This window comes from Tubulanus polymorphus, chromosome 4, assembly GCF_964204645.1.
Source record: "Tubulanus polymorphus chromosome 4, tnTubPoly1.2, whole genome shotgun sequence".
Taxonomy (NCBI): domain Eukaryota; kingdom Metazoa; phylum Nemertea; class Palaeonemertea; order Tubulaniformes; family Tubulanidae; genus Tubulanus; species Tubulanus polymorphus.
Window position 1 is genome coordinate 15,821,953 of NC_134028.1, and position 13,795 is coordinate 15,835,747.

At 37.6% G+C, this 13,795-nt stretch overlaps 1 protein-coding gene across 4 annotated transcripts in view; it reads left to right on the plus strand.

Moving 5' to 3' along the window:
- Window positions 1-13,795, plus strand: part of LOC141904778 (exocyst complex component 7-like) — a 221,742-nt gene that overhangs the window by 49,535 nt on the left and 158,412 nt on the right. For all 4 annotated transcript variants that reach the window (XM_074793438.1, XM_074793437.1, XM_074793435.1 and 1 more), the window contains exon 7: window positions 5,222-5,294. In XM_074793438.1, the coding sequence (XP_074649539.1) occupies window positions 5,222-5,294 (73 nt within the window). The remainder of the gene's footprint in view (window positions 1-5,221; window positions 5,295-13,795) is intronic.

Sequence of the window (13,795 nt, forward strand, 5' to 3'; positions counted from 1 at the left end):
GGTTTGCCATTTCTCATTGCAATTTGTGATGGGAATTCTTTGGAAAGGGATGTTTTATACCTGAAACAGGTAATTTCGATCAGCCAATTATGGCGCAATTGGCGGCCATCTTGGTGTCATCAGTACTCATTCGTAGGTGGGAATAAGTTTTTCCACATTATATTGATACCTAAGCAATTTGTGTTCCCTCAATCAATCGGAAAGTTGTAGCTCGTATCGTGTTCAATGATTGGGGTGAGTTTCAAGGACATTAGTTATGCTATATGGTCACCAGAGGTCATTGAATAGTAGAATAACTTAGAGTATTTCCTTATTAGATTGGTACCTAGGCATATTTTGTCACCATGATCAATTGCAAAGTTATAGTTCATGACATGTTCTATGATTGTGATTCATTGGGTTTTGCATATGGAAACCAGGGGGCGTTGAGTAGAAGAATAACTTCCATATCAAATTGGTAACGAGGCATATTTTGTTATCACAATCGATGACAAAATCGTAGCTGCTGACATATTCTATGACTCTGGTGAGTTTCAAGGTCATTGGTTTTTGTACAAGCCAATGGACTTCAGGGGGTGTTGAATATTGAAATTGTTAGATTGTTGAGCATTTGAAACCACTTCCCAAGTGGCCATGGTGTCCCTGGACCCCTAGTTTCTTTCAGCTGTAGATTTTTTATTGGTTTCGTTGTCAGACCCATCTATGGCATCGTCTTCATGTCTGTCTGTGTGTTGATGTTTCTTTATGACATGATTTAAGCTGATTGTGTCGACCGATTTTTCTGTAAATTGGCACATATATTCTATACTTGGTGTAGATGGTGCAACTTGGTTTATATTTGACTCTGATACTTTTAAGTGCTCAAACTTGGTTATAGAATTATCAAAGTTACTCGTTAGTTTAAGCCACTGTATCGCATTACTAAGGCGACGCTCAATTCACTCGCTGTGTGTGTGTGTGTGTGTAACACGCGCGCGATATTCAGCCCTTATGCCAAGAGACTGGGGAGTGCTATGGACACAAGTACGCAGTGAGAACTTTTGGAATTGGGAAAAGGCCGGATCTTTCTTTGCAGGTTCAGACAGTCACTACTTATTACGTTAAAACCTGCGTAAATTAATTGGCCAGCTGAGATTCCGTCTGATTATATCACTCGAATTTACTGGGTACAGGCTCAATCACATTCGCAAGAAATACTGATGACACGGTCGAAGTTTAATTACATAACAAAACAAACGAGACATTTTGATGAATAGAGTTTATTTTGTTTGAAAAAAAACATCATTTAAACACCGAAATAATATCAACACACCACGCGCGATTCTTTTTTTCACAAGAGAGTTTCCACCATTTTGTCTGTGCGCATGCTCTGCTGTATTTGTAAACACATGCACATGGAATCGCTGAACAGCATCCGAACCATCATTTGAACCCATCATTTTTTATGCCCTAACGTTAGCAATCGTTGGAGCCCGGCTATCTTGTATTTAGTTTGCCACACTGATGATTTTGATATTTTTGATACTTAGTGCACAACGCGAGTCGATTGCATTGTCAGCAATAAGGCATTAACCGTTTACCAATAATGTATCAATTACGTGTAGTAATGTATAATGCTTCCCACGGAGCAGATTTGTGTTTTTAACGCGTGCATCAACAGACCGACATTTTAATTGTCGAATGGTCATGGGAAGACATGGTGTCACATTTAAAAGCGTTTTAAGCTTAGGCCTAAATTGCTTTACTATTAAAAGATATCCTATCATGAATGAAACTATTGAAAGTCACATTCAGTAGATGAACTTGATTTCAACAGTAACCGGCCGTACTGCCCTGAAATTTGAATAACTTATAAAGCAGCTTCTGATTTTGTTTGTCCCGAGTAGTTTATGTTCAAGATTCAAAATGTGCATAATTAATCTTGCGTAACTGTTGTTCTTCCGCTGGTGAATATTGTTTTCTTGTTCCACTTGGTCAATCGTAATGCATCCGAAAGTCCCTGCCCTACGGGGACGGGAAATGGAAATTAGCGATCCATAGCGCCGGGACAGCAAAAAAAGATTCACATAGCGGTAACAGCTTTTATTCCTTGTGTACGGACTCGATCCACAGCGTCAAATATAGCCAACATCCTCCTCCGCATAGTTGATCAATGGGGATCAACAGCGCTAGCTAGCGCCATCTTCAACAACAAACTTTTGATTTCCACTAATTCATATTTATACTGTTTTTAAGAGCTCAATTAGATCACTTTTTTCAAACATTGGTCTGTAACATTTTTCTAACTGATATCGTTTAATCTTGAGAAATCGAATGAAATTGAATGGTTGAAATGGTTTTCAAATATCTGATATCCAATCTTTAAAATCATCCACCCGTGAATACAACCCAAACTTAAAGTTACCGCAGGAACAACATCAATTTGACCTAAGCAACTCAGGTGATGTCACCTTCATTTATGCAATACAAAAATTTTACCTGTGTGTGTGTGTGTGTGTGTGCGTGCGTGCGTGCGTGCGTGTGGATTGAGAACGTCACCGGAGGTGATCACCGATGACTGGTGTTACACTTAATTGTCGTCACTGCTAATTATATGTTGTTGTCACTCTGTAAGGTGATGATTCAACGCCAAATGTCAGGGCTCTACCTATCGAAAGGCCCTCAAAGGAAACAGTAGTAGCAGTAACATTTGGCCTATTATAAGTCATCACCAGAAATAGAAGATCGGCAGTGTATTGCTGATAAATAGTCGATATGGTTAACCGGTTTAGGTGCTAAATGGATGGACAAGCTAACTTGTACCCAATAAGGCAGATTAACGAATGGAGTGATGTCACACTCGGCGATTTTTATCTATGAAAAACAATTGCAAAATTAAATCTACCTTGCTTATGTAAAATCTTCTAAGAGATGATATGTACTTTATTTACCAAGGCCAACTTGGTTACAGTACATACTTGTAATCCATATCCGAAATGACTCCTGTGTCACCCTGATATAATTTGCATATTTCATAATCATATAGATCTACAATGTCATATCGAACAGTTCATAACATTTCATAGCTCTACTACATATTATTAATAATAATAATAATAATAATAATAATAATAATATAATATTACTTATGACTCAACATGTTTTCACGATAATTAGCTATAGTCAGTGCTCATCGATAATTAATTAATGTCTCTCAAACATGTCACGAGGTGTTTGTTTGTGAGTCCTGATGTCTACAACTTGTCTGACACCTAGTTCTCACATTATACTCATGATTCTGTATATAAAGACTATGTAAGGCTATGATAATCATTCTCATTCCGGGATGCAATAAAGATTGTACATATAAGGTTTAACTGCCTTGTTGTTCCTGATGGATGGAATCCTGTACCGCTGGTGTAAATGCTAGTTCCCCCAGCCAGCCTGCCGATACAACAACCAGCCGGTTACAGATGGCGGAGAACCGGATTTACCTTCACAGATCGACGGTTACAGATGGTGGAGAACCCAAATTTAAGTCCTCGTGACTTACACAAGTACAGATGAAGCTGTTAAACTATTGGTTGTGACTGGAACGTTGACCTCACGAGAAGATCGTATTCAACTACACCTGTGACGAGATGGCCGTACTGATCATGAACATTGCTGCTTTTTCAGTGGATACAATGCATTACGGTAACTTTTTGTCAACCGAAGGTAATACAGTTTCTTCTTTGTCTCGAATTAGTGGTCAGATGAACATGATAGAAAATTATAGGAATTTGGATATAAGATACTACCGTACGATCAAAAAAGTTATCGCCGGTTTAAATAGTATGATTCACAATTCTTTTTTTTCTAGGCATCTAATTCCAATCAGCATAAATCAATTTTAGTTTCATTTCGTACTATAAGTATTAGAATACGGAACACTTTTCAGGGGATATGTCTAAGGTTAATTAGTCAAATTCATCTACTTACAGGACAGTGCGTATCTATACTTTTTTCGCAACAAACTATTTCGACTATACTAAAGGTTTAATCGGCAATTTTCATTTTCATAGGTTCATATTTTTTGTTTGTTAGTATAACTAAAACATGAAGATGAATTGGTTGAATTTTTATGTGGACAAATATATAATCTCAGTTACACCTGGCCACTTATTTTGGATGATGATAATTTTTTCCTTTTGGTTGACAAGGGTAACTGTATTCGTGTTGTGTCATTGCCTGAACTCTGCTCTGATGTCAAATGTTGCATGTTACTATCATTGTGTCACGAAGTTATTTCCAGTCAGTAATCGAAAGGTCTTCAAAACAGAGAAATGCGTACTACTTGCAACTTGCATCACCAACTGATCTTCGGGACGCTATAACTACACAACACGTCGCTACTTCTGTTCGTCGCAGAACCAACCAGAATTCGGGGATCCTCTGCAGATCATTCAAAATCACAGTTAACGTAATATCGCATCATCCGTAAATAACGACAACATGTGACTCTTTCGTGAATGACTGAGAATCTGGATGTTACTGTCCAACGTTTGCACATTTTCGCACGGTGGAACTCAATTTTACACGTTCTCGCAGTGGAAGGAGTTTTAATGAAGTTATAGCATCTGCGTTTTCCGCAAATTTGGAGGACCAAATTTAATTGGACAAGGGGGCATCTGTCACCCTGATATAATTTGCATATTTCATAATCATATAGATCTACAATGTCATATCGAACAGTTCATAACATTTCATAGCTCTACTACATATTATAAATGATAATAATAATAATAATGATAATATAATATAACTTATGACTATAGTGTCAATATGTGCTTTAAGATCGTAATCAACATGTGACATTACTCAACATGTTTTCACGATAATTAGCTATAGTCAGTGCTCATCGATAATTAATTAATGTCTCTCAAACATGTCTCTAGGTGTTTGTTTGTGAGTCCTGATGTCTACAACTTGTCTGACTCCTAGTTCTCACATTATACTCATGATTCTGTATATAAAGACTATGTAAAGCTATGATAATCATTCTCATTCCGGGATGCAATAAAGATTGTACATATAAGGTTTAACTGCCTTGTTGTTCCTGATGGATGGAATCCTGTACCGCTGGTGTAAATGCTAGTTCCCCCAGCCAGCCTGCCGATACAACAACCCGCCGGTTACACCTGTGCTGCCAATCAAATAGGATGCATGTAGATGAATAAATAGATCATTTCTCATTTTGCAGTTTAAGGGATCATATCAAAAAGACAAATGTGAGCACTGGAGGAAATCACAATACACAGAACTCCCCTTTAATGGTAAGTAGATTTTTCTAGCGGTAGCTTTAATTCCCCCTGAGCTATGTACTAAAATGGGTTTGCACTAAATTTAAAGATTTTCGGTGACATTTCACAAAGTTGCCCTTTAGACGACTGAAAAAGAAAAATTTTAACATGCGCTATCATCATTAACTAAAGGGCACATGCCGTCTGAATTGTAATTTCCATGATTACTTAACCAGAAGAAACTTCAGTATATATAAAGACCTGAGATCTGAATGATTGAATAAAGGTTTTCTAATTAGCCGTAAATCAGTAATTCATTTATCCTTTACTCCTTTTCTCGTACACACCCCCCTTGGTGCTATTTACAACGCTATCTATGACAACACAAGCACGTGTGCATGCTATCATGTGTAGGCTATGTACAATTGATGAAATAAACATCACTAAGAATTCACAGACCAATGGTGCTACTCGCTAATATATGTTTATCATCTAATTTACAACAGCTGCAAAAGTATACAGTGGAAAGAGTTAATTTATTTAAGAACACTTCCAAAATGATAAAATACCCTATGAAATATCTAATGAAATGTCGGGAAGCCATGAGTGTTTGTCAAAGATGGCGTCAGGAAATCACACCAGGTAACTTACGTAAACAATAACAGTGAGCATCTTCTGAAATTGATTAAGTTGCATTTCTCAGTAACGGCTGAACTAAAATTTAAACCATTAGCATGTTTGGTATTTGTGAATATATTACATTTGAAAATAACTTTTACACACTCTTTTTTTTTTACGCCTTATAAAACGTTACCATTATGAAACCTAAACAATGTTAACCATTCAGCGTCATTTTACAAACGACAGCCGTAAATCGATGTGCAAAACGTCACAGGTCTATGTGTACACAAACAAGCTATCTGGCAAAATATTATTGACATACATGTAGAATGGCTTCCTGTGATTATATAATGACCTATATTTGAACGTCGAAATGTTATATTGCATTGAATATCATTAGAAGACGTATTGTAATAGTAAAGGATGTATGATTATATCAGAAGCGGCAGGCATAAATAGAAATGATAAGTAAATCGGATTATTCGGTTAAATGGCGGATGTATACACGATTTGGAAGTCTGATATAAAAGTCAGACCCTGACGTGGGCATGCCGGTGGAATGACGAAGCTATCTACGATGTGTGTAGGGCCGGCGTGAATTTCATCAGCGGCTACAAGCGGTCAATATGAAAATGTGTAAACATATAATTTCAATATTCAAACGTTTCAATATGTTTGATATAAGGAGTATGCAGGTTTCGTGAGATTAGCAATTTATAATAGCATAGCTGTCATATACGGCTCCGCGTCTTCTGATGGCATGTGTATTAGGTGACAATTCAATTCAATTCTTTATTGATCCCTTTACATTGAAATTCCGGGATAAAATTCCCAAATTCAATAAATACAAATTTTAAAATAAATGAATACAACATACATGACACACGGGTAATTCATACAGAACAACATAAGCATGTTATTTTAAATGACAATGTCTACTTCAACCCACCCAGACTCAAGACTCTAGGATATCGAGCGACAGCCAAACCCGTGGCCCAGGCCGGCTGGCTAGGCCACACGATATGTTCGAAGTCATGATGAAGCAGACATCAGAAGAGCTCTTTCTTCAACCATGGAGGCTATGAAGTTGCAGACCAGCTTAGAGGCATAAGTAAATGAAGTCGGTCGCAAGTTCGCGATCAATTATTGAGAATTTTCAATAAAAAAATTTAAACTACTACTAGAGTCGAAGACCTGTATCATCTACCCAATCGCCAAATCTCATCATTCCCCAAATTTCTTAAAACTTCGATTTCAAATTTGCAATTCCACATTAGTTTAGCCCAGAAATTCTAAATTTTTTTCGCAGGCGTCAAATAATTTTCTAAAATTAATTCCCTTGTTGATGGCATTTGCCCTTCAACTAACCTCTTTTTTGACTCCTTAAAAGATGAGTAAGATTCTATCTAACTGCTGAAGTCATTATGAGGTTCCATGAGATACACATGCGTAGATTTGATAGTCAATTGCATGCTTGATTCCAGCGAAGAGCATTGTCGTTCTATCATTCGGACTTAATGGATTGAATTTTCGTTTATCGGTGTCAAAACCTAACTTACAAGGCGCAGTCCTCTTGTTAGGCCATCTAAGCGCACGCTAGACGTTTGACATTGTGTAACAAAAATTTTTGTTGGTGGAGGCAATTGGATTTTTTTTCTGGTGTTCGCTTGTCGAAACCGCACCGTCATTTCAAATATTTTACCAGTGCCGATCATGGCCAAAGAATTGGAAGAATTTAACTTTGCCGAGGCGCTTTTTAGCAAGCCGCTATCTCAAACTGCAAATGCGGTTGGTGGAGAGTCTGAATCGACGATGAGATGGACTGGAACAGTCGATAAAGATGCAATGAATGATGAAGTAAGTGGATTTTCACAATTTCCTCAAAATCATGGTGACTCAGCTAAAAAGTTGAGTAAGGAGAGTGCCTCTGTCGCTAAAATTAGTAAGACTATGTCACGGACCAGAAAGTTGGATAAAAACAAGCTTTCTAACCGTGGTATTGGGGGCAATCCCTCACCGGCGCTTGAAATTCACGATGAAAATTCACATGAATTCGATGGAATTGAGGCTATGATTGTATCTAAAGTGGGCAATGTTATAGATTCTAGGTTCAAAAAAATGTGCCCTACCATTCAGGGTGTACCCGCACCGAATTGGCCCAGGTTATGCCCTGCTGCTACTGCTGCGGGTAGTGCCAGTGAGCACGGGATGCTGTTGAGAGCGATAGTCCATTCCCAGTTGCAAATTCTCTTACAAAATTGTTTCCTGTGATTGAAGAAGAAGGGGAAATCCCAGATGATTCACATCAGGATCTTATTTCTGAACTGACGGCTATGTATGCAGAGGATGAGGATACGGGGCCCCTGTCGATGCACAACTTGCCCCTATTCTTAAATAAGATGTCCAATGACAGGCTTCTGTTTCGAGGTTCAAACTAAACCTCATCAACCGAGGAACAAAAAATTTTCATTTTTTGTTACTCTGATGATGAGGTTTGAACCTCAAAAACTGTGAGGCAATAAACTGTTTTTACAGAAGAAACTGTGGGTTTTATTCGTTAACTATTCTCAACGTGAATCTAAAATACAGAATAATAAAATGAGACCTCATTTTTTAGTGAAACGAGGGGGTGGCTTGTACCATTACCAACATTAATGTTCCCGACAACAGTTCTCCAATCATCAATACTCCAACCAACAATACCATCAGTACCAAAGAGGCCGCAGCAACATAGCAAGGTCATACAAAAGCAACCAAGACATCAGAAGGAAGGCCGAAAGGAACAAGTAACTAACAGCAGGTAACTAGTTTTGATCTAGAGTGGGATGAATATAAGGTGTCCATCTTGGCTAAAGCTGTCAGGTGTGAAATTTTTTAAAGCTGGCAGAACTGCTCAGTTCTTGGATTTTTGGAAAACACTTATGCTGATCGACACATTCTGTCGTTGGTTAGGGGCATCAAAATAGAATTTGAGAATGTGCCCAACTAGTTAAGAGAACCTAAACTGTACTGTTTTGATGACACAAGATTGATTTGGGAGTTGAAAATATGCTCCAGAAATGTGTCATTCAAGAGACAAAAGAAGAACAAGATCAATTTGTATCCAACATATTTACTAGAAATAAGAAAGATTGTTCTTGGAGAGTTATCTTAGATCTAACTGAACTTAATAAGGTCATTGTATATCATCATTTTAAGATGGACACCCTAGATTCTGCCATTAACTTGATTACTCCTAACTGTTATATGGCCACTATTGATTGGAAAGATGCGTATCATCGTATTCCTGTTGCAGAGCAATTTAGAAAATATTTCATGGTCAGGTGGAGAGATAAATATTATTTCTACAACGCCATGCCAAATAGACTAATGGACTAATATCGGCTCCGAGGTTGTTCACTCAAATGGTCAAGGTGATTGTAGCAGCCCAAAAAGATTCCAGAACAAATTGTCTCTGGTCTAAACGAGCTGTTTATTTACGCAACATACCAAGCTGTTTCTACAAAATATACAAAGAACGAATGCTCTAAATGCCAATCAGAAATAGCCTATAATGAAAAAGCTTCAGTGTTCGAAATAATTGAATTCTAGATTTTCAAATATATAAGGGAAATGAAACATTAATTTACAATGAGTGAACAGTGAATACGGTCGAAAATAGAAAACTTACAGCACGGTTGAAACACAAATCTAACGAATGAAGGAAAGAACAGCCGCCAGCTACACGTCAGATCACAGGACTCAATATCAACTGCCCGGACAGTTACCGGAAGCATAACAAACGAATAGAATTTTAACCAATGATAGCGGCGCAAAATACAGTAAATAGGGCGCCACAATTTGAATTCTGGAAACTACTTTTGATCGAGAGAAAAATAGTTTTACAGATTGAACAGCGATTATCTCTCCATTGAGGAAGCAGGGCCATCACTTGGTTACCTTGATTGATGACTTTTTTTTAATGGTCGCTCAGACTTTACAACCGTGCAGAAAGACCGTCAGGGATACCCATGAGGTTTCTGATTGCACAGGTTTCATTACTCATCCTGTTACATCAAGGATGGACCCTCCCTGCTCAAAGGGTTACGTTTGCTGGCGTGGTTACTGATTCATTAGAAATGACTATGTCCCTCTCTCAAGAAAGAAGGGAAAAAATTTTGAAACTAATGCTAAAATTCAACTCAAGAGTGCAGAGAGGATCTACAGTGGTGGACTCATAATATAATGAAAGTTAGCCACCCTCTCTCCAGGCCCCCAGCAGAAATTTTCCTCACTTCTGATGCTAGTAGTATAGGATGTGGAGGGAAAAAGGAAGATGGGGGAAATTGGTCTAGCTGGGAAGCTGCACTGCATATTAACCAACTTAAGATGAAAGCTGCCCTTTTCACCCTACAAGCTTTGTGTAAAACGGAAACGGATACTCATAGCTTGATTAGAAATGATGATTAAGTCGCAGTTGCCTACTTAAATAATATGGGCAGCAGAAGGGAAAAATGTAATGCTAAAGCTAGGGAACCTTGGGTTTGGTGCAAGGCTTGAGGTATATTGCTGACAGCTGCTTATCTGCCAGGAGCCCAAAACACTGAGACAGACACTTTGAGCCGTACTTACCATGATAACAATGAATGGGGTCTGAATGATGGAGTGTTTAGAAAGTGGTTTCAAATTTTGGGTGGAGCCAGCTATTGATCTTTTTGCCTCCCGGAATTATCACAAGGTTCCAAGGTTTTTCTCCTGGAAACTGGATCCACAGGCAGAAGCAGTTGATCCATTCTCTGTGCTGTGGGATGAAGAGTTAGTTTATGTGTTCCCACCTTTTTTTTTGTTGGCAAGACGCTACAAAAAATCCAAGCACCTCTTTGGACTTCACAATTTTGGTTTTCTAAATGTGTAAAGATGCTAATTGATTATCCTCTTCTCCTATCTTCCAGAGAACACAGCACTCTTCTTAGGCATCCATCCAGACGGATGTGTGAGCTCCCGAAGATTAATATTTTAGCGACGAGGATATCGGGAGTACAACAACAGACGGAATGTTTTTTCAGGAAGTTAGAGACATTAATTGACATTGTAATGAATGTACTATATTTCTTATCTGAGTTGTATTCTAAAGACCTAAGTTACAGTGCCATTAATACAGCAAGATCAGCACTTTCTACCTTTTTGTATCTAGATAAAACTCCTATTGGTCAGGTACCCATAGTTTGTCGATTCATTAGGGGTATATTTAATTTAGAGCCAGCTTTACCCAGAAATAGGGTTATTTGGGCCGTAGAACCAGTATTGAATTTCTTGAAAGGTCTGTCTCCTGCAGTTAGTCTGTCGCTAAAAGATCTCACATTAAAACTTGTTTTATTACTGGCGCTGTTAACTGGTCAGCGAGTACAGTCTCTATATCTGGATTTTAGGAAAATTGTCCCCCCCCCGGACAACTGCCCCCTGGACAATTGCCTCCCGAATAAAATCTTTTTTGATTGGGTTTAACACCACCTAAGTACTTTACCTAGAAATTCATTTGTATATTATTGAATATAGATTTATAACATACAGAATTACTGGTGTTGTGTGCAGATCAAAAACTTTAAATCAGTCCTTGAGTAACAGAAATTCACTTACCAAATTAAAGGAAACTTAATTAGTCCACTTAATAATAGTGCATCAGTTAACCTTGGCTTACTTATTGGTATTAGTTTTAGTGTTACTTTAGCCAATCATAAACTTTAAATCAGTAATGAGTAATTAACTGCAATAATTAGCTAGAGTTAGTTCCCCTTTGTCTAATTAATTAGAAGTAAATATCTGTGTTAAAAAGAGAATAATGTTAAAAGATTAAGAGATAACATTAAAAGCCTATGTACCAGACAGACATCTTTGTATTGTGAATTATTGTAAAGTTTTTTACCTTAATCGAACAGTAAAAATTGCGTGGTGATGCAACAAAACTCTTTATTTCATATGTGAAACCACATGGACCTATAAGCAGAGATACGTTGTCAAGGTGGATAAGAGTAATGCTTACAAGGGCAGGAGTAAGACATGAACATTTTTACGTCTCACGGTACCAGGTCAGCGGCAACTACGACGCAGGAAAGAAATAATACTCATATACAATCTATATTGAAAATGGCAGGATGGTCATATCAGTCAGTGTTTAGAAAATATTGCAGGAAACCAGTAGTTGATGAATCAAATTTCAATGTTATTTGAATTGGAATATTCGTGTATACGAAAACTGTTTTATGCATTAGTGTGGAGCTCCACACCTGTGGTGAAAGATTGTTAAACATTATTGAGTTAACAGCAGTTGAACATTTCATGGAACCTAATACGTCAGCATAATGTTGTCAGCAGTTATATAGAATTGGAAAAATAACCGAGACTTGCCTGGAAGTTGCAGGTTGTTTCTAATTCCGTCTAACTGCTGACCAATGGAGAGGTAATATGCCCTCCCATATTTTAACCTCACCTAGTTGAGCATTGACTGTTAGATCTACATGCGAATCTCATGTTACCTCTCCTTTGGTCAGCAGTTAGACAGGATTAGAAACAACCTTCAACTTCCAGGTAATAGTACAACCCGTTTCTATACACTACACGATGTTGTTTTTTACTGGTTCTCAGAATGACGTTACACTTCCGGGTTGAGAATAAATCAGCGCGGCCGATCAAAAGTCTTGTTTTAACAGTAATTGAAGAATGCAAAAATAATTTCTTACTAATAATTCAATAAATAGGTTATAATTGATGATAATAAATACTTTAGCCATATCTCCAAAACCTCTTCATGACCCCTTTATAGAGTTAGTAATTTTCTTTCCAGTTTCATCGACAACAGTTAATTTTCTCTGTGTTCCTTAGTCACTGACAATATTTTGGGTGTGCTCGTTACACTCCATACAAATGAATGAGGTTGTTTTCAAATCGCTATGGATTCTAAATTTACTATGAAAAATTTACTCAAGCTGCGACGAGGCCTCAGTCAACTAGATTTCATCTACAGGGTGTCCCATTAATTACTATACATAAAGAACTGCCTGTAACCTCCACATTTCATAATGCTCCGATTTTCCACCATAGGATAAAATGTAACGGTACTTTTTGGTTTACCTTTGTCAGCAGTATGAGGTTGGCATTGAGCCAATTCATGTAAAATCACGGTACGTATTTTTAATACCCAGTGATTGTGTTGATTGAGATTGAAGTGAAGCGAAAGTTCACTACACAAGGCCTCCACGTGCGCGGGTGCGCTAACATTAATTAGACTGTTGCACACACAAACACACGCTCATACAGACTACAATATGGTGCTGTAACGCTGCTTGGCGCGTGCACGTTTGGTATGATAACAGGCTAAATAATCGTCGTAGCAGATGAGCACTGTGTTTTCTGATTGATAGAATTTGTAATAAATTGTAATTTCTTGTGACCTGAAAATACTAAGCAGCAAACTATTGGTATAGGTCGTGGTCTGAATATTGTAGTGGTAAATTCCAGGATTTAAAACGATCTACGCCCCGGTGTTTTAGCCATACATTGGAAGAGGTTTCGTTCCCAAGACTCAATATTCAGCCACCCTCTGACATGTGACATCATATGAATTTTATTTGAATATTTTTTCATATTGTGAAAAATATTTTTTTGAAAATATAAAATAGTTTCCCTGTTGCGCCTACCTGTACCCTACAAATTTTTGGACGTAGACCATAAACAAATGTTTATCTTTGGTCTTATTTGACTACTAAATGATTCTTTAAGAAAGATAAAATACAATATAAACTTCTAGAACTTTGAAGTCACGAATTAAAAAGATTTTTCAAGCAATGCCCTTACTCCAAACAACCTCTAGCTTTCAAGGTAAACCACACTTTGCCCATGGGCAATTTATTTCTTTCAGCTGTAAATTTTTCTAGGCA